Raw genomic sequence first — 20,512 nt, forward strand, 5'->3', positions numbered from 1 at the left:
GAGCAAAAGAAGCCAGAAACACAAGTGCACCAAGGCATGATTTGAGAGCAGGCAAAATTCACCCACGGGGACAGGAATGAGAAGGGCCCCCCCGGGAGTGAGAGTGGGAACGACCAGCCGGGCACGAGGGAGCGTCTGCATGTTGGTGGAGGTGTTAGCTACGTGGGTTTTTCAAAATTTGTCAAACCGAACACGGCATTTCACAGTGGGTAACCATACCTCGAAAACTGTACCTTAGAGAAAAAGAATAAGGCGGGGAGGGTATAGCTCAGCGATAGAGTGGGCTAGCATGCACAAGTCCGGGGTTCAATCCTCAGAACCTCCATTAAACAAACAAACAAACCTAATTACCTCCCCTACAAAAAAATTGGGAAAAAAAAGAAAAGCAAAAACCACAGAGTAGGAGGGGATAGTTCCGACACATTAAACTGATAGGATTAGCGCCCAGAATTTAAGAAATTTCTGTAAGGAAAAGGTAGACACTACCTAAAAGAAAAACGAGCAAGAGGATTGAAGAGACTCTTTGTAAAAGAAGAAATTCAAATGTCCAAGAGACGCATGAAAAAATATTTAACTTTATTTGTAATCAGAGGGGTCAAACTAAAATCAGTACTGGATTCCACCGCACACCAGATTGGCAAGGATGTAAGGCAGCAGTTCCGGTCCGATGCGGAGAGAACACACATTATTACCCCCACTTTGAACAACAGTTGGCGTCCTCCAGGGAAGTGGTGGATTCTTGCAGCCCTGGACGCAGCAGTGGGATTCCTAGGAACACGCCCCGGAGAACAAGAGAGATGCTCAAACGTCCACAGCATGCTGATAATGTTGGTCCCACACTGGACATACAGCCTGTGTCCATCACCAGTAGAGTGGACACGTGCATTCAGCGAGGGGGACACTGCCAGCCACGCTTGGCAGAGAACTGCACCCACACATGATGGTGTGGGGCCACCGCACACAGGCTGAGCCAAAAGACCACATGCGGTGCGAATCCACTGATAGACCTCTGAAGAAGAGCCAAAGTCAATGGCATTTTTCTGGGCAAAATCAGAGAAAATCGAGGAACCAGCTGTGACAGGTTTCAGGGCAGCCGTTATCTCCAGGAAGGAAGGAAACTTCCGGAGACCCAGAAACCAGCAGTATTGTTTCTCAGCTGAAGAGATGGTTATGCCAGTGTTTGAGTCACAATGACATGTTCATCTTTTGTGCACTTTTCTGAAAGAATGTTAAAGGACCGTGAAAATATATAAATATTAAAGCAGAGCCGATAGGGCTGAAATTCCATCTGACCACTTCTGTGGCAGAGCCTGCAAATGGACTCTCAACATTTGTTTTTTATCAAAGTACATTTTTCAAAATGTTAAAAAGCATAGCTATCAGACAGATTGAGAGTAAGCACGTGCCAAGGCTTTACTGCCCTCGTCACCAGGGCACCGACCGCGTGGCAAAGGCCGTTCAAGACAGAACACGCGCCCAGGGAGTTTTGGCCAGCGGAGGGGAGGCTGGTGGACGGAGCTGCCGAGGCGCGGGTTCTGCGGGGTCGGGGCCGAGCCAGGGAGGGGGCTGATGGCAGCTGCGGGGCTTGGCGGTGTGGAGATCAGGTCCCCTCCCAGGCAGGTGTGGCTGTCCTGACTGAAAGGGGGGCGACGCACGGGAGGCCAGGAGGCACTGCCATCAGGGTCCAGCTATGACTCCGCTGGCCCCGCAGCTCTGCCTTGGAGTCCTTCCTCTGCCCGTGGTGCTCCACGCACACCTTCACAGCGACTGCTGAGCTGGGCTGACCTTACAGGTTTGCCTGGCACCTCTGCCTTCTGTCCCTGGAGACGTTTTTTAAAAAAAATGTATATGATGTTTGATTGATTGATTGATTGATTGGAGGATAGTTGATAAAAACCTGGAACGCTTCACGAATTTGCATGTCATCCTTGTACAGAGTTCATGCTGATCTTCCTCTGTCACTCCAATTTCAGAACAGGGAAGTGAGCACATGGAGGACCTTGTTCAAGACCCATTCAGCTCAGCGTGCATAGGCTGGGGTCCTTCAGGGCCTGGCCTGTGTTCATTGCCTGGAACTTTCCAGAGGCCTCTGGGATCACAGCCACACAGCCTCGTCCCATCTGGAATTCTGCCTCAGTTACGGCAGTGAAGAAGGTCCCCATGGGGGCAGACTCGGGCTGGCCCCAGCAGCAGAGTCTCAATCTGCGGAAGGCTAGTCCGGGCCCCTTCGGCCTTGTGGCTCTGCCTTCCTGGGAGTGTGGCCCTCATCCACGTCTGTGACCTTGGAGGTGGCTAACTATCAAGTCCACACTGCAGCCTGAGTCGGGGAAGGGAAGGGGGAAGGGGAGGACAGTAGGCACCCATCCCTTCCCCCTCCCTCCCGTCCCTCCTGAAGCTTTATTGAGATAGAATTCACATTCCACACCATTTGCCCACGGTGAGGGTAGAATTCAGGGTTTGGTTACAAAGGTCGCACCCTTGAAAAGGATGCTAAATTTAGCTTTGACAGGTGTCTCCCCCAAATTCAACAGTGTCTTCCAGCAAGTCAGGGGCAGCAGAACCTCAGAAGGTGATTTTGTTTGGAAATAAGAGTCTTTGCAGATGTCCTAGTGAAAAGGAGGTCACACGGCATGAGTGTGGCCCTAAATCTGATGGCTGGTGTCCTGGAAAGATGAAGAGGAACATAGACCCGTGACGACAGAGGCAGAGGTGGAGTGATGCAGCCACAGGCCGAGGGACCTGGGGCCCGGAGGCCTGGGATGGGGCGTGGGGAGGTCAAGTCTGAGGTCCTCGAAGCCCTGACTCCCCTGATGCCCGAGGTGGCACCGCCCACTGCCCTCGCCTCTGCTGAAGGAGAGCAGCTCCTGCCCCGCGAGACCGAGCAGCAGCCATACGCCTGAGTCCGCTCCTCACAGGCTGACATTTGCTCCCTCCCGACGTGCCTCCACCACCTCTGGTCACAGCCACGTCCCAGCCCAGCAAGGGGGGAGACACAGGCCTGCGCTGGAAGGAACGTCCTGCACGCCCAGGACCGGCTCGTGTGTGCAGGTGGCAGTGGGGGGTGCCAGGTGGGCGGGGTCTCGGGGGTGGGGGCGGGGGGCATGGTGCATTAGCTGCAGTAGGAGGCTAATATGGATACAGGCCACTCAGTGTGACTTAGGTCGTCATTGAATTGTGTCCCCCAAACACCTGTCTGTGTGCTGACCCCGGCACCTGTGGATGTGGCCTTATTTGGAAATAAGGTCTTTGCAGACGGGACCCGGTTAGGGGAGGCCCTCCTGGGGCCGGGCAGGCCCTGAGTCAGACACGACTGGTGTCTTTGTAAGAGCAAGACTGGAGCCACCCGAACCCAGGAGGAGGGTCACGTGGAGACGGGGGCAGAGATTGGAGAGGCGCAGGAGCTGGAAGAGGCAGGAAGGGGCCTCCCCGCTAGCCTGCGGACGGAACGTGGCCTGCGATAGCTCCGTTTTCAGCTCCTGGCCTCCAGAACTGTGAGCAAAGCTGTCTCCTGCCACAAGCCCCCGGTCTGTGGTGGTCCGTGGTGGTTTGTTATGGCAGCCCCAGGACTCACCGCGTGTAGAGCTGCTGCTCTGGCGGGACCCCGGAGCTGCCCCAGGTCAGCAGAGGGGCTCCCCGAAGCACGGACTTGCCGCTGGCTGAGAGCAGATGGGTGGGGCCGCAGCCCGGCTCCCCGCCATCTGCAGGTGCGCGGCTACAACCTGCCCGCGTCCTCGTCCTCCAGGGCTTACCCGCCGGTCTCAACCCTGCTGCCTTCAGGACCCCCAGAGAGCTTCACTGGGGGCAGTCGTGGGCTCACTCAGACCTACAGAACCTACTGAGTTTCAAGGCTCCTGAAGACTGTGACACGGCGGGGCCAGACCTGCAGAGCCCTGCTGAAGTGGCACCTCCGTCCCCGTCTCCCACACGCAGCCGCAGGGCACAGACGGAAGCCGCAGCCTCTCCACCCAGGGAGGTGACCAGACCGCACGGCCCCCAAGCCCCGTTCCCCTTCAATCTCTGCTGCTACTGGTCCCCTCGGGGCTACACCGCCCAGGGCTGCACAGCTGGCCGCAGGCAAGGTCCCCGAGTGCCTTGGCCGCGCCCCTGGTCTGTCTCCCCTAGAAGAGCCCGCCCTGCCCGCGCCCCAGAAACCCTCTTGGCGCACCTCCAGCCCCCAGAAGCCGCCACCTCCGCGGCCAGCTGGGCACTGGTCTGGGTAATTCCCTCTCCTTCTCCGAGAGCTCAGGGACACACACAGACCCAGGGCCTGGGGGCCAGCGGGCAGGCAGCCCTTCAAACGTGTGATCCTTGGTCATTCAACCCTTAAAGGCCGCAAAGGTGAGCGCCGCCGCGGGTAAGAGCGCAGAGGAGGAAGAGCAGAGGGGCTGAGACGCGCTCCGCAAGGCCAAGTTCACACAGCAGGCGGCACCACCACTGCGAAGGGCGCAGCCCCTAGCGCTGAGTGCCTTCACGACGTCGTGCACCGCCACCTGTGGCTTCAAAAATGCACCATCACCTGAGAAAACACCTGCACCCGTTAAGCGGTCACTGTCCCTGCTGGTGAGATCTGCCCTCCGTCCCCGCTCCCCGCCAGCGGCTGCACCCGAGTGGCACCTCCCTGCCACCCGGCACTGGGAGCTCCCGGAGGGAAGTCTATCGGGTCGGCCTCTCAGTGCGAAATCGCTCGCTTGCTCTTGTTTTCCAAGACCAAGAGCACGTTAGGGACGTTTTCTATTCTGTTTTTAAGTTTTTTATTTTTTGGAAGTTTTCTATTCTTACAGTTCATGGAAAGAGAACAGGACGCACACTGCTCATGACCCAGCGTTTTCTTACTCTGCTTTCAAAGGTCTGTTTGCTGCCCGCACGACCTGGACGGCCCCGCCTGGCACAAAGCCCAACGGCACAGCGGGACTCAGGAACGCGAGAGGCTCTGGCCGAGCTCGGGGACGGACCTGCCAGGACCCTGGACCACAGAGAGACCTCGCGGTCTTCACTCTTCCCACGTAGGGCGCACTCCTTCTTATCCCACCTCACAGACACACGGCAAAGTCACCACCGCGCTGACTCCGCGAACGGGCAGGGACGGCTGCCGAGACCAGAGAGCACGGAAACAGGCCTGCTCTCGCCGATGCTCCGGCTTCTGAGCTCAGGCGGCTCCGCGGGTGAGCACGAGACAGCCCCGCGCTGGTCAGCGCAGCGAGGTCGCCTGTGTCACCTGCAGGCTTGCCTGTGCCTCTCTACCGGGTGGAGAAATGTGTCAACGTGTCTGACTGCGTCGAGAGCGAATGTTCGAGAATCAGATTGACTCAAAGCCTGTTTGTTTTATGGGGGGAAGCAGAGGCCTGGAGATAGGAGTCGCAGAGACAGCATGCGGAGCTGTGGTTAGAACTCCGGCTCCAGGAATCCCACCCGCTGTGACGTTGGGCAGCCCCGGGGCGCAGCACCTCAGGCTGCGCGGGGCCCAGCAGGGGCTCCCCCAGGACAGCTCTCACCTCGGGACACTTCTATATGGTGATGATGGCTTTTGATGAATGAAAAAACCCAAACAGAGGATGCTCAAAAAGACCGAAAAGATATATATTTAAAGGTAACACAAGCTGTCCTTGAAAGCAATTTAGTTAAGATCATTGACTGGCAGGAAAAAGCACATGATGGAAGTGAGGAACAGAGGCCCAGGGGCAGCCCGCCCCCACCCCGAGGGGCAGCGGCCCAGGCACACGCCCGCAGAGGAGAGGGCCAGCGGGCGGCAGGCTGTCAGAATCCGGGACTAGAAGTAGGACAGCTCGTCGTGCCTGGCTTTGTTGGTCTGGTAGCTGGCCAAGGCCGGGGGCTTGTTTTCGTGTGGGAGGCTCTCAAATACTCGAAGGTGCACGAACTCCTCATCGTCAACCTGAACCTGGAAGGAGAGTCGAGGGAGACGTTAGGTGCTGCCTCAGACCCCAAGTTCCCTGCTCCACTGGACTGGGCTCGGACAAAGACCCTGGACGCCTGGAAGCCATGCCCCTTCAGGTCCCCGGGGACGGGGCCGATGCCATCCCCACCTTCCTCCTTCCTCGCGGCCCCAGTCAGCACCCGACACCCCACAATCACCCCATCAGAACCCTGAGTCCCCCCAAAGCTCGGTCCTCTCCTCCAAGGAGGCCGGAGTGCACGCACACACTCATTAAAGGGCCATGACTCCCTGATGCTGGGGGCTGCCACAGGACCCCCCTTAGCACCCTGCCCTGGCACCCACGAGGCCCCACCTCGGGCCAGACCCCCCTGTGAGGCTGACACCCACCTTGATGAAGAAGTTCCTGCCGGCGACCACCTGGCTCTTGAACTCCACAGCCTTAAACAGGGAGAACTTCTTATTCTCCTTCTCCTCCAGCTGTGCCTTCACCTGGGGGGCGGGAGCACAGGGAGACGTGGCAGCTTCGCTCCTGCCCGAGGGACTCACACACGAGCTGACCTCTGCCACGCGCGATGGGCCGGGTTCTAACACGCACCCTCTACGGACTTTCTATGATGCGAGTGTCACAACCGAGCAGAGACATGAGACTGCGCACTGGTGACAAGGTACAGCAAACAGCGCCTCGATTCCGCCGAGGTCTCAGCGGTGCTATTTCCCCACATCGCTGTCCTTCCTCTTCCCGGCACAGGAGGGTTTCACATTGTTGTCACGACACTATAGACAAGCTCATACCCTGCTTTCCTTTTTACTTAGTGAGCAGCTCACTTGAATGCTCCTATATAGTTTTTTTGGGGGGAGGGGGAGGTAATTAAGTCTATTTATTTAATTTTTTTTTTTAATGGAGGTACTGGGGATCGAACCCAGGACCTCCGGCAGGCTAAGCCTGTGCACCACTTGAGTTATACCCTTCCCTCCCCATATACGGGTTTTAAATTACTCTTTTAAAATTAAAAACGAGAACACTTAAAAATGTTAAACTAAGTTCAATGTTAAATTTGATCTTCCATCTTCTAGGGGGCACCTTAATTCTCTTAAGCAGTCCCAGTTTCTTCTGTGACAGACAACGCAGCAGCTTTACTGATGCAGCAGGATTCATTTTTAGGTGATTTCTCTAGGACGCGGCGCCTTCAGCCACAGCTGATCCTGACCTTAAGTGTCAGACAGTGATCACACTTCTGGACCAGTCCTGGTTTCCGGGGTCTTGGCCTCTCAGGAACTGAGCATCTTTCCGGAGGAAGGGGAGAGCAGGCTGGTTTTGTTTCCACCTCAGAATCTCATCTGGTTGAAAGTGCGCTGGCTGCTGCCTGGGTTACTGCAGGCACCAGAGCTGGCTGGGAGACGGGATCATGGTCACTCGCACAAGTCAGTCACTGTGGCAAAGGCTGCGTGGCCTTCCAGCGCCTTCAGGGAGGGGCGCTCCCTGGTGTCGCGGTGGGCAGACAGGGCAGGAGGGAGGGGCAGGCACAGGAAGGCAGGTCCCGCTGCACCTCTGCCATCTCAGTGCGGCTGCCACAGGGGTGTGTGCGTGTGCCCCGGGGCCAGGGCCCATCTGCGTCTGAATACCTCCCTGTAACGCCTGTCCTCCTGCAAGATGCCGGGCTCCCTCTGCAGGGAACTGACCCTGCAGACAGTCCACCAGACCAGGGGTGAGCGACACCCACAAACCTGCCCGCAGTCAGGGAAGGAACTGCCTCTTTTTTTGCCCTTTTCAGGAGTGGAGGCAGGGGATCCCCTGATGTTTGCAAGGACTGGTGAGAAAACCCAAATGGAGGTGGTGGAACAGGCAACGTGGAGGCCTCGAATGTCTGGCCAGGCCGCTGCCTGCGTGAGGGCAGCTCACTGACACTGTCTCTGACCGGGAGAAAGATGGGCTGGGCCGCAGCCAAGGGAAGCGCAGAAGGCCCAGGGTCGTTAGGAAGCTGCCAGTTCCGAGCCCAGGTGGCACAGAGGGCCAGGGAAGGCACAGGACGACTCCAGGAGGTGGGGACGGAGTGCACCGCTTTGATGTCCTTCCGGCCAGTGGTCAGTCTCTGGCCTCTGTTCTCCTCTGCAGCCCAGGACGCTCCCGAAAGCGGTCAGTACAGAGGGCCACAGACGGTGCCCCTGCCCCTCTAGGAGACCACCCAGCACACGGGCGGCCCCCTCATTCCTGCCTCAGAGTTCCTCCCAGTAGCAACGACTCTCAAGACTTTCAAGTAATCGACACCGAATCATTCAAGAGCTCTTTGAGACAGCAACTCTTCTGTCCCGAATGAGCTTACACGGCTTCCAAGTTCACATGACAAGCGGGGAGAACCAGGAAGCAGTGGGAAGGCTGGGCTCTGTGTGGCTGTGGGGAAGGGCCAAGAACCACCTCCTGGCCTGGCTCACACTGGAGTCCCTGCAAATTCCTCATTTTCCAAGGTCTCATGAGACTGACTCACCACCACTCCTTACTGCCTGCAAACGTCAAAACCACAGGAGAGAGGGCATGGGGCTTCTCACGCCCTCGGGTTTATGAAAGTTAAGTTTACGAAAATTAAAAGACAAGTTTGTCTTACTTTTCTTATCAGAACCCAAGGCTTCTGGTGCACTGACTTTGCTGACACACAAGGGCAGGCCCGACCCATCCCACCCACGCCAGGTCCTTGGGTGCCCATCCCACCCACGCCAGGTCCTTGGGTGCAGGTGGCTTCTTGGGAAAGCCATGAGGGGGCAGCTAGCTGCCCAGGGTCTGAAGCCGGCTCTGCCTCTGCAACCCGGCCTGGTTTCTGTTTCGATACATTTCATTTGGAGATCATTTCAAACTTACACAAAGTACTAGAATAACAGTATAAACCTGGGAAGCCTGTGTACCCTGTCCCCAGACTCACTCATGGTGACTTTTTACCCCACCCGCTGCACCGTTTGCTAACTGCCTTTCCCCAACCGTCACATCGCGTCCCCTCGCCTGTGGACACCCCCGAGCGCGCTTCCGCGGCGCAGAGGGGCATCGGTCCAGCGCCCACCCCCGGCCCTCGGCAGGATGCGCAGGGGCGCACCTCCTCCGTCCCAGCGGCGATGCCGGCGCACGACCCCGGCCCCGGGGACCCCATCTGCCCCTTGCAGCCCTGACCTGGTCGGCGACGGCCTGGATCTCGGCCGTGGCCGGCTGCGTGGCGGAGGGCGCACCGCACATCATCTCGGCAGCGGGCGGCGGTCCCGAAACAGCAGCGGACACTTAGGAGCGGCGGACACTCGCGGGAGTGGCGGACGGACGCCGAGCACCTGGACTTGGCGCGGCGGTCACGTGACACGCGGGCGGAACCATGGCGAGCGGCGGTGGGGGGTTGATCCTGAGTCGGGACTGCGGCGCGGGGCGTCGGGGCGAGAATGCGGCGCGGGGCGTCCGGGTCGCGATGCGCTGGGCGTCAGGACCACGGCCGCAACCTGGGACCCCCGCGGGCACCCTCTCGGGACCAAGGGTCGTGGGCTGCAGGGTCATTCCCCCACCCCGGCTTTGGTGTCATCCTCCCCTGGCGTCTGAGTCAGAGGGCGGGGGTGGGGGCGGGCCTGCAGGACCTGGGAGGAGGGGGCGCGGCCGTCAGGCTCCCTGGAGAGGGAGTGGTCCAGGCCCCGCGGGGGTGGGCACTGCTCGGCAGGGAGTATCGAAGGTGCCCGCCCGGTGCGGGGCAGGATGTGGGGCGGAGGTGGGCTAGCCTGGCCCCCAGGGCCCTCTATCTCCAGGTCCCCACAGTTTGACCCAGTGCGTGCGATGGACAGTGGTAGGTCCTGAAATGACCGAGACATCTGTGGTCCAGAGAGGAGCAGGGAGCTGGACCTGAGAGCTGCCGAGGGTGGAGGGGAGAGAAGCCCCCACCCAGCCGGGACCGGGAGGACCTGGGGGAGGAGGGCTGGGGCCCCCAGGGCCTCGCTCTTTGTGTGGGGTGTTGTGTGGGCTGCTGTGGACAGCAGGAGCATGTGACAGGGACACAGTGACGGGCAGACGTGGGTGGACAGGGGCGGCACAAAGGAGTCCAGTGATGGGGAGGATGACTCACAGGCCCCAGGCTGGGGTGGGGGTTAGAGCAAGGGCATTAGTTAAGGGCTTTGTTCTGCTGGGATTTGGTTTAGGATTTAGATTACTTCCAACACCCTGGTAAGGGAAGGTCCCCTGCTTTATTTGGGGCAGGTCAGGGCCTGTGCTGGTAGCCGTCTGGACAGGTCTGGCCTTTCAGAAAGACCCACCTGCCTCTTCTCCCTGCAGGGATGCACCTCAGTGGGTGCTGGGCCATCCCATCACTGGGGACTGACTCTGCAGGAACCGGCCCAGCGCCTAGCCCCAGTGGGAGTGGCCTGGGAACAGGTGTGTGGGGCGGTGAGCCTTTGTGGTACCTGCCAGGGCAGAGCCTGGTCTGTAACTTCAGGGAAGCATGGGGGGTCATGTGTCACTGAGCCCTGGGGAGAAGGGAGGAGATACTGACACCCAACTAAGGCCCAGGGCGCAGAAAGCCAAACTCTGACAGAGGAGGTTTGCAGCAGAGTGAGGGTTTACTGCAGGGGTCCAAGCAAGGGAGTGGGAGAGAAACCTCACGCCCACTGCAGCTTGGTCTCTGAGTTAGCGGTTTTTAAAGGGGAAGAACAGAGGAGCTGGGGTTAATCATCTTTTTTTTTTCAATTGAAGTATAGTCAGTTTACAGTGTGGTGTCAATTTCTGGCGTACAGCACGATGTTTCAGTCATATGTAAACATACATCTGTTCATTTTCATATTCTTTTTCACCGTAAGCTACTACAAGATATTGAATATAGTTCCGTGTACTGTACAGTATGCCCTTGTTTATTTTATATATACCAGTCAATATCTACAGATCTCGAAATCCCAGTTTATCCTTTCTCACCGCCTTCCCCCTGGTAACCATAAGTTTGTTTTCTGTGTCTGTGAGTCTGTTTTTGTTTTATATATAAGTTCACTTGTCTTTTTTTTTTAAAGATTCCACATATAAGTGATATCATATGGTATTTTTCTTTCTCTTTCTGGCTTACTTCACTTAGAATGACATTCTCCAGGGCCATCCATGTTGCTCCAAATGGCATTATTTTAGTATTTTTATGGCTGAGTAGTATTCCATTGTATAAATATACCACATCTGCTTTATCCAGTCATCTCTCAGTGAACACTGAGGTTGTTTCCATGACTTGGCTACTGTAAATAGTGCTGCTATGAACATTGGGGTGCAGTCGTCTTTTTGAATTAAGGTTCCCTCTGGATATATGCCCAGGAGGGGGATTGCTGGATCCTATGGTAGGTCTATTTTTAGTCTTTTGAGGAATCTCCATACTGTTTTCCACAATGGCTTCACCAAAGTACATTCCCACCAGCAGCATAGGAGGGCTCCCTTTTCTCCACTGGGGTTAATCATCTTAATCATCTGTGGTCTATGTGTTAAGGTCTGGAGGTCTGTGCCCCCGGGGGTCTGTGTCACCATAATCTGTAAAGGTCATCTCTCTCCCCTGGAAGATGACTCAGAAAAGCGATGGTACTGCTTACTGGGACGCTGTGGCCCCAGGCCCCTGACCGTCACTGGTCCTTATTGATGAGGCAAAAATGTGGTCAAACAGGTACAGGCTAGGACAAAAGGGAACAGAAAGTAAGATAAGAAAGACAAGAATAGACCCCTGAGCATTCTTGGGACACGATTTCAAGACTCCCATTTCACAACTGATTGAAGGGGTCACAGATTTGACCCCATGAAAGTGGAAACCTCTGTGTCAAAAACAAAGCATCAGAGAATTATGACCAACCAGGGCAAGGGAAGTGGTCCTGTGGCTTTTCTCATCTGCAGTTCCGGGAGCTGGGCCATCTTGAGGCGCCTCCTCATGTCTGACCCTCTTTCCCTGCTGGACTTGGGTCTGCAGGTGCTCATTTTACAAACAGGAGGGTAACCCCTGTGGAAAGGCTGTTTCTTCAGCACAGGCTATAGCAGGGCACCTGCCACCATCACTTGGGTTTGGCAGAGATGCTCAGGCAGGCAGTGGGGGGATGGCTTATACCGGAAAGAAAGGAATGCTCAGGTGTGCCCTGATGGTCTGTGGCCAGGGGAGGCTGAGTGCGGGCATCCTGTGTGACTGATTCCAGGCACACATTTGGCCTTCTCTGGGAGTCCTGAGTTAGGAGAGGGAGGGGAAAACCTAGGGAAGCCGGTGGCCGTGGCTGACTTGTGACCGTCCTGGCCAGTGGCTGCAGAGGCTATAGTCTGGCTCCTGGCTGGCTCTCGCGGAGGCCTTGGGTCGGACTTCCCCTGTCCCGTGCGTGTGATCTGGCCACCGTCCGTCTGTGGCCTCAGTCTCTCGCGCTGCTTTGTGAAGTCAGCGTTGCTTCACTGCTGTGGGTCTGGGTCCAGACAGATGTTTTCACGCTGTCACGAAGGCTGTGAAGACCAAGTGCTTTGTGCTGATCCAGCCCTTCCTTGCACCTGCTGTGTGGCATAGGACTAACTGCTGAACTTCTCTGTGCCTAAATTAAGCACTAAACGAGTATAAAATGTTTGGGACAGTGTCTGAGCCCCAGGGAGAGTTGACAGTGTTACTACTATGACTGTCTATAATTACTGTGCTAACATGAATCTAACCCATACTGCCTTATCTACCTAAAGGCCCTGGAAAATGCTAACGTTTATCTCTCATTCCTTTCTTCCTTCAAATGGAGGTACTGGGGATTGAACTCAGGACCTCGTGCATGCTGAGCACGCGCCCTGCCCCTGAGCTGTCCCCTGCCCCCGTCTCTCCTACCTTGATGCTGCAGCTTTTCCTCTTACTAGAGCCGGAGGAGAGACCAAATATCCTGACTCCCCGTGGGAGCTGCGGGGGCCGTTCAGGGGTGTGGAACATCATTTCAATTTGAAATCTGTGTTCAGAAGGGTCAAATTTTTAAATTCACGCAGTTTTGGAGTTTCACTTGTGATCTCTGACTTCCCCAGAGTCAGCAGAAGCCAAGGTGTTTTTGCCTCAGTGTTTCATGGTCCTTTCTTCTGCAGCAAATCAGCTATAGAAGTGGAAATATGTTCCCTTCTTCCTTTCTAGATTCTTTGGCTGGACTGACAATTAAATTGATGTAAGACAGATTAACAGGAGAAAAACAAAGTTGATTTCTTACATCCAGGAGCCCCAGATACGAGACCAAGGAGGAACCTGACAGTTGAGGCTGACGCACCGTCCTGAGCTGAGGGACAGGATGGGGGCCTGGGGCTTGGAGGGGAGGAGGGCCATTGGCAGGGCAGTAACCAGGGCAGCTTGGCAATGAATCTTTTCCCTACTCTAAAGATGCATCTTTCAGATAAAAAGGTTACCTCTAGTAATAGCTGTTTTTTTTCTGGCCCAGGCACCCTGTCTAAATTCTTTCGGGCAGTTAAGGAAGAGGTGATCATTTTCCTGAGCCTCCTGGGTCTTGATTGCCTTCAGCTCAAAATAGTCCACGTGCCAAAGCGACACATTCTGCTCCCTCATGACCCAGCTTGTCCGCTCCCTGCTCGTGTGCTTAGGTGGGTGACTCGCACCCCTGTGCCCCGTGCTGTTCAGTTGCTTGTGTTTCATCATGCAGAAATTCCATCATTAGAATTTGTTGCTAATTAGACTGTAGCCCAAGAAACTCTTTGGTGCAGGATTGGGGTGGGGGGAAAATAAAAAGAAAGATAAAAATTTAAATGACTAAGCATTTGTTAAGTTTACCTATTCATCTTCAGTAGCAAGGGGAATAACGGTAGAGCTATTATAGAAAATAGGCACAGTGCGTGGGCACAGTCTCAGGGCCCACCGCGGGCCTGGCTGCCTGGCCTTGCTGAAGGCAGGGCGGGCAGCGCTCTCACCCCGAAGCGGCCAGCTCCAGCAGAGGCGGCCCGGAGCTCCCCAAAAGGTGCAGGGGAATGCAGAAATTGGGGTGCATCAAAGGAGGAGACAGATGTACGATCTTGAAAGGCTGTTGCTATAAACTAACGTGGGCAAAGGGTTTTCTAAGCTTAGACACATCAGAAGAATCAGAAGGGAAAGCCAGGATCCACGTTGGGGCGGGTGACTCTGGGTACACCTGTTGACCTGTCCCACCTGTTCTCTGTGTGTCCCCTAATGACCCTTGTCCAAGTCCCCAGCAGACAGGCAGCACTGGGCTTGTTCCCCGCCTCTGTACCTGTCACATAGGAGGCACTAAACAAATATTTGACTCCTAACTATGTTCAATAACTTATAATAACTTATGGTGAAAAAGAATATGAAGATGAATCTATGTATGTTCAAGTATGACTGAAGTGTTATACTGCATACCAGAAGTTGACACAACAATGTAAACTGACTATACTTCAATAATTATATATACACAAAAAGATTCAAAAGGGAAAAAAATAATTGCTCCTTGTGCTACCGAACTCAGGTTCGGCCACTAGTCACTCAAGAATCCAATACTGAGAAACAGGTGCTGGATAAAAGGAAAGACAGCTTCTTGAGGAAGCCAGCAATCCTGGGAGAAGATGGACCCATGTCCCAAAGAACCAGTTGCCCCTTGCTGAATGGGGGCAGGAGCTTTTAAAGGGGAGTTTCCAGGGTCACAGGTGGTGCAGGCAGAGCTACGTGCAGAACAGCACAGTCAGCTCTCACAGTCATCCTGAAACTGGTCGGCAGCAGTCTGGTCAGCAACATCTTGATTGTTTTAAGTACAGTTAATCTTCAGCTCCAGGGTTGGTTTGTTCCAGTTTCCTTGAGGCTAGTTCTCAGAATTGTGTAAGAAGGAGCAGCTTATGTCACAGTTACAGTCTGATCATTGTGTAGGTAACTTCATCCACCGGGTGGGGGTTTCAGACTCTGCAAGGCAGCTCACAGGACACAGCTGAGGGTATTGTCTGTAGCCCTTGAGGAGGCGCTAAAGGTCACTGACTTTGTTTAATGGCTAAACTATTATTTTGTCTTGTTTGCATTCCTTTGCTTCTGCATTTTCTCACTTTTGTGGTTACATTTATTCTTTGGCTGAAGGTTTTCTACAGACAAGAGGCAGGCGGAGGACAAGGCTGGGGGTGGGGTCTGTTCCTGGGAAGGCCCCACGGGGTCCTGCTCAGTTACACTTACACATTTGTGTAAATCAAAAATAAAACTTCACAATGAACGCACTCGATGCCAAGAATTTATATTAAGGAAAATTCATGGGTGGATAGAAGATTTAGCTATAAAAGTGTCCATCTCAGAATTGAGAAGCTCCCTCAATGCCCAGCCTCCACCCATAGTGAGGAGCCCTGTGTGGTTGGGAAGAGGTGCTTATAGACCCCCAGGACCCTGATGTTTGCCGCACTGGCTGCTGGCTGAAACGCCAAGTTCCCAGCCCTTTCCTCTGCAGATTCCAAGTCGCTGGGGCTCAGTGGGACGCAGGCACCTGTGGGGCTGATGAATGCTCACTGATGTGAACAGCAGCCATCCCTGGGGTGGGGCATTGTGTTTCACAGCTTTCTGTGATTTTCTGTGTTCTTCCAAAGTTTTATTTAAAGGACTTTTTGTTTTTAGAAAACACAGCTTTTTTATTTCAGAATACTGCATATTCTTGAGAAGTGAATGATATGGTGGGAAAATGTTAGGTATGCTACTGAAAAGCAGTTTCAAAACTGTCAATCAAGTGTGACTCATATAATTTATACATGATATTCAATTAACATTCAATTAACATGTAATTCATAAAAACTCTACGCACAGAAAATAAAGAACAGATACAGCAGAAATTTTTCCTTCAGGTCATAAGACTGGTTCAGTCCCTCCCTTAACTTTTCTTATTTCCTTAATTTTCTTTGATTTTCAATAGTAAAAATTGAGGGAGAAAACACACAATCTGGAAGTTAATGTGTTGGCGCTTGGAGCAGCTCTGAGCAGCAGGGGGAATGGGGGATGGGGTCGGGTTTGGGGAGAGGGAGGGGCTGGGTCAGGATGGACAGGCTGTCTCGTGTATGTTGAAGATGACTCTTCGGGCCCTTGTTCAAAATGGATTAAGAATTTCAAAGATAAACAAGATTATACTGTACAGCACAGGAAAATACATGCAAGATCTTATGGTAGCTCACAGAGAGAAAAATGTGACAAGGAATATATACATGTTCATGTTTAAATGGAAAATTGTGCTCTACACTGGAATTTGACACAACATTGTGTGTCAAATGATTATAAATCAATAAAAAATGTTAAAAAAAAAATTTCAAGAAGGCGGCACCAGGGCTACACCAGGTGCAAACTTCCGCTCGGGGCCAGGCTGCGAGCTGCCCGGACGGACCGCCTGCCACCTGGGACACGGTCCTGGCCCCCAGCTGCGCCGGGCCCACGGGCTGGGCTGGGTGTCTCCGCCACCTCGTCTCTTACAGACTCTGGGCGTAACCCGGAAGCCTATGTGCTCACGGAGAGAAGGGCAGAAAGCACCCCTCCCTTGCAGGATTCTTTTAAGATTCATGAAGGCATCTGAAAAGCCGCGGCACGTACTGGGCACTCGTTAGGTGGCAGTGACTGGTACCTATCTTCCTTACACCTTCTTTAGCGGGTTCAGTGGTGTCCCCCCAAAGTCACATCCACCCAGAACCTCAGAATGTGACCTTAGCTTGGAAATGAGGTCTTTGCAGGTGTAATTAGTTAGGGTGAGGTTAACAGTGGTTCAGGGTGGGCCCTGACTCCAGTGACTGGTGTTCTTACAAGAAAACAAGAGCACACAGAGGGACAGACAGGAAGAGCTCGTGAAGACAGAGCTGCAGGGCAGGACACCACGTGCCGGTGTGCTGTGCCCAAAAGCCAAGGAATGCAGGTGCCCCAGAAGCCAGAGAGGCAGGAAGGAGCCCCTCTGGAGCCTTCAGAGGAAGCAGGGCCCAGCGGACACACTGATTTCTGACTTCTGGCCTCTAGAACTGGGAGACAGTACATTTCCATTGTTCTCAGCCACCCAGTTTTTGGCACTTTGTTAGAGCAGCTCCAAGAAACAGGTACACCTCCCTTGCTCATCATACATGCTTCCCAACACGGATGCAAAATTATGCCTTGAAGATGTCAGTCACACCCTTGGGTCTACTTGTCTCCAAGTTGAACCTTGAGTTGAGAGACCAGACCCTAGGAAAACCCACAGGATCCACGAACAGGGGTTTTCTACAGCCCAGAAAACAAACACAAGCAGGATAGCCTCAGGATGAGAAGCGGACCCCCACAACACCAGAAGAAATGAGAGACGTTAGTCTTCATTATCCATGGAGTACATGCTGACACTTCCATTGCTAACCCGTGCCTAGTGAGGTAGCCACAGCTGTCCCCGCACCTTGCCACCTCTGGGGGCAGGTGAGTAGGACCGAGAAAAACCCTGACCTCGGGCTGGGGGGCTGGGAAGGGGGATGTGTACAGAAGTGGGAAACTACACCCTCTCCCCGAGTCCTGTCAGACTTCCTGTTTTTGCTTTTCTAATTTTAAAAACTTTTTACATGGAAATAATTTTAGGTCACAGAAATACTGTAAAGTTTTTGAAAACTCTTCACCCAGTTTCCATAAATGTTGACATCTTACACGAGCCTAAGCGTGGAGAGGTCATCAAAAGCGGGCAATGACTGCCGAGACGCCCTGCGAAGGGCTCGCATCCAGAGTCCACGCACATCTCACTGCCATCCCACCGACGTCCCCGTTCTGGCCCCGGGCTCCTCCCGGTCAAGGCTTCTGAGCCGGCTTCAACCTGAGACAGGTTCCCGGTCTTTCCCATTCATGGCTTGACACTTTAAAGAGCAAGGATTGCTTACTTTGAGGAATGACCCACAGACTGGGCTTGTCTGTTGTTCCTGCTGAACAGGCGGAGGCTGTGCAGTTTGGGCAGGACCACCGCCAAAGTGACGCTGTGCCCTTTCAGAGTGTTGTATCGCAGGCACGTGACGCCCAGACGTCTCACACTGGCCACGTTGATCTGTATCTTGAGTAGGGGAGTGTCAGCCAGGTTTCTCCACCATAAAGTTACTATTTCCCCATCGTAACCAATAAGCAGTTTTGCGGCTACACAAATAATCATATTTCTCACCACCTTTTGCCACTCATTTTAGTGTCCACTGACGGCTCTTGGCTGTGATGCACAGCGGACTCTGAAAAGTCTCCTGAAGAGGGATAATTTTGCACCTAGAACTGTCGATGAAAATTCTTCTGACAATCAAGTTAAGAAGGAAAAAGAGTTTTATTTTGAGCCAAGCCAAATTTAGGACTGTAACCCGAAAGACGGTCTTTCGGAAAACTCTGGACTGTCCTGCCTGTTAGAAGTCGAAGGCACACTCAGGTACATTTTTGAGACGAAGGGTCGTACATCAAGATGACATAGTGACATTTTACATAAAGTTCACCCAGGATGCACGGTCCAGGTGAGCAGGCACAAAGCGAGCAGCAGGCCACCACGCCCCCCTGCAGAGCTGGGAAAGAGCGCTGTTCTTCTGAGAAGTTCCACTGCCGGTGTCAGACGAAGGTAAAAAAATTGGTCTTCATGGTGGAGCAGGCATGCTCACCTTGGAGGAGGTTTGGTCAGTGTGTGATGGGGATGAGCCCCACACATTAGGGAGGGAAGCAGGAGGCCCAAATGGACAGAGAGAATTTTTTTTTTTTTTGACAGAGAGAATTTTGTGCCTAAATTTTCTCTCCTGCCTTAAAATATAAATTTTATTTCATCAGAATGAAGTACATTTATTTTTTAGTTACACTGAATATACCATAACTCTTTCATTAACTGTCAGCATCTAATTGCTGTATATACTGTAAAGTATATTTTAAAAGTATATGTTGGTGCATTTCATCGTGTGATTTTGGTGAAATTTCGTCAGAAATTCACTGGGCAGCTACTTACCTGAGTCTGCCCTGCCCTCTCTCCCCTTGAGAGCAGACTATTGCTTAGTAAATCCTTTTTTCACTTCCTTGAATTAAAAAAAAAAAAAGAAATCCAGCGAATGTCTACCAAAATCACTGTCTTCTCTAGGCTGTCATTTTCCTGCGTTAGGCTTTCCCACAGCAGGTAGTACCATCCTCTCGAGTGCGTGGGTTTGTTATCTTACAGCCCAGCACCACCAATGACGTCGTGGGCTCCGGGAGGCAGGGATTTTGTCCTGTTCAACAGCGCCACTGCTGCCTAGGGTGGAGCCTGGCATTCATATGGTGCTTAAATAGCTGGCAAAAGAACTGAAATAACTTTTTCAAACATAGAAAAAGTTGGAAGTGTAGGGCAATGAACACCTGTATTCCTGCCACTGGAGTCAACCATTGTCAACATTTTGCCCAATTTGCTCGTGTGTGATTACTTCTCTGTTGACACCATGACACGTCACCCCCGCCGAACACTTAGCAGTTATTTCCTAAAAGCAGAAATATTCTTCTACACCAGGTGTTGGTGAACCATAATCATTGTGCCTAATCTGGTCCATCACCCATTTTTTAAAATAACGTTTCACTGGAGCACAGCCACGCACATTCATGTACAGATTGCCTATAGCTGCTTTTGCATTAGAGCAGTTGTTTTGATCCACAAAGCTGAAAATATTTACTACCTCACCTGTGCAGAAAAGTTACCATCAGGCTTCAATGCTCTCCTGAGAAAGTCCTGCTTACAAGTTTGGCCCTTAGCAGGCATCTGGGAATGTGGGTTTGGGGAGAGTTCCCATTACTTTAACTATGGTAAGAGCGCCTCACAGGGCCTAAACTGTTTGTACAAACAATACAGCACGTGTTGAGCATCTGCCCTCCCTCTGGGATTCTGGAGGTTTGGTGTGTGCCAGGCAGAGGGTGCTGTGACCAGCTCATGATAAAAACCCTGGGCTCCGATCTCTAACGAGCTCCTTCTGACATCTCACAAGTGTCCTCACAGCTCTTCGCTGGCGAGTTAAGCAAGTCTTCAATCCCTGTGCTTTGCATCCTCTTGTCGTAGTAAATCATAGCCGTAAGTCCTCCTAGCAAATCAGTGAACCTGGGGGTTTGGGTTCTCCTGACACCTGGCCCTTTACAGAAAAGTCTGCTGAGGCCCACTCTGTAGAAACATCACTGCAACACCTGAGAAAACAATTATTCTGCAATACGACCTAGTCTATATGCAAGCTTTCCCAATTGTCCCCAAGATGAGTTTTTAAAAGCTTATCTTTTAAACCAGGATCCAATCATGATTTGTATTATTGCATCCCGTCCTTTATACCTTCTTCACCCATACCTTTGTTCATGACGTTAGCTGTGAAGCGATGCGGACTGTCCCAGACCTGGGCTGGTGAGTGCTTCCTCGTGCCCCGTGTGTGGCCTCCTCTCGTGTCCTGACAGCCGGGATGCAGACTGCCCCACGGGTGACGCCGCTGCACGGGTGGGGATGCCCGGAGGCGGCGGCAGGCCACTGGGGGCGGGGATGCTTGAGGAAAACCCCAGCCCCCACCACCTTCCTCAGGCAGCTGTGGCATTTTCTGATGACCTTCGCCTGAACCAACGATTCACTGGGGTCTTTCTCCTCAGGACCATTCCTCTGTGCTCGCTGGCATTCTTGGCTAGAGAAGAGCCTTCCCTCAGCAGCGCCCTCCACCCCCGAAAGACGGGCAAACACTTAATAGCCTCCCTT

The 20,512-nt window shown here is 53.4% G+C and overlaps 1 protein-coding gene and 1 non-coding gene across 2 annotated transcripts; both read right to left on the reverse strand.

Annotated features, from left to right (window-relative positions):
• Positions 1–1,891: 1,891 nt before the first annotated feature.
• On the reverse strand, positions 1,892–2,000 carry LOC116155904 (U6 spliceosomal RNA). Its single transcript, XR_004139807.1, has one exon. It is a non-coding gene; the product is annotated as a U6 spliceosomal RNA (small nuclear RNA).
• Positions 2,001–5,553: 3,553 nt separating this feature from the next.
• Positions 5,554–9,202, reverse strand: CSTB (cystatin B). The gene is made up of 3 exons (XM_031460622.2): positions 9,048–9,202; positions 6,281–6,382; positions 5,554–5,896 (listed from the first exon to the last, which is right to left on the reverse strand). Exons 1-3 carry the CDS (start codon positions 9,111–9,113, stop codon positions 5,768–5,770), a joined length of 297 nt encoding a protein of 98 aa, XP_031316482.1. The 5' UTR covers positions 9,114–9,202; the 3' UTR covers positions 5,554–5,767.
• Positions 9,203–20,512: the final 11,310 nt, after the last annotated feature.

The sequence above is a fragment of the Camelus dromedarius genome, chromosome 2, assembly GCF_036321535.1.
Source record: "Camelus dromedarius isolate mCamDro1 chromosome 2, mCamDro1.pat, whole genome shotgun sequence".
Lineage (NCBI taxonomy): Eukaryota > Metazoa > Chordata > Mammalia > Artiodactyla > Camelidae > Camelus > Camelus dromedarius.

Bases quoted from the DNA above. Each gene is read 5' to 3' on its own strand.
- CSTB (XM_031460622.2), bottom strand. From the start codon at position 9,113: ATGATGTGCGGTGCGCCCTCCGCCACGCAGCCGGCCACGGCCGAGATC. The intron at 6,383-9,047 runs GTCAGGGCTGCA...CCCGCCCCCCAG, and splicing joins TCCAGGCCGTCGCCGACCAG to GTGAAGGCACAGCTGGAGGA. The intron at 5,897-6,280 runs GTGGGTGTCAGC...CTCTCCTTCCAG, and splicing joins GCAGGAACTTCTTCATCAAG to GTTCAGGTTGACGATGAGGA.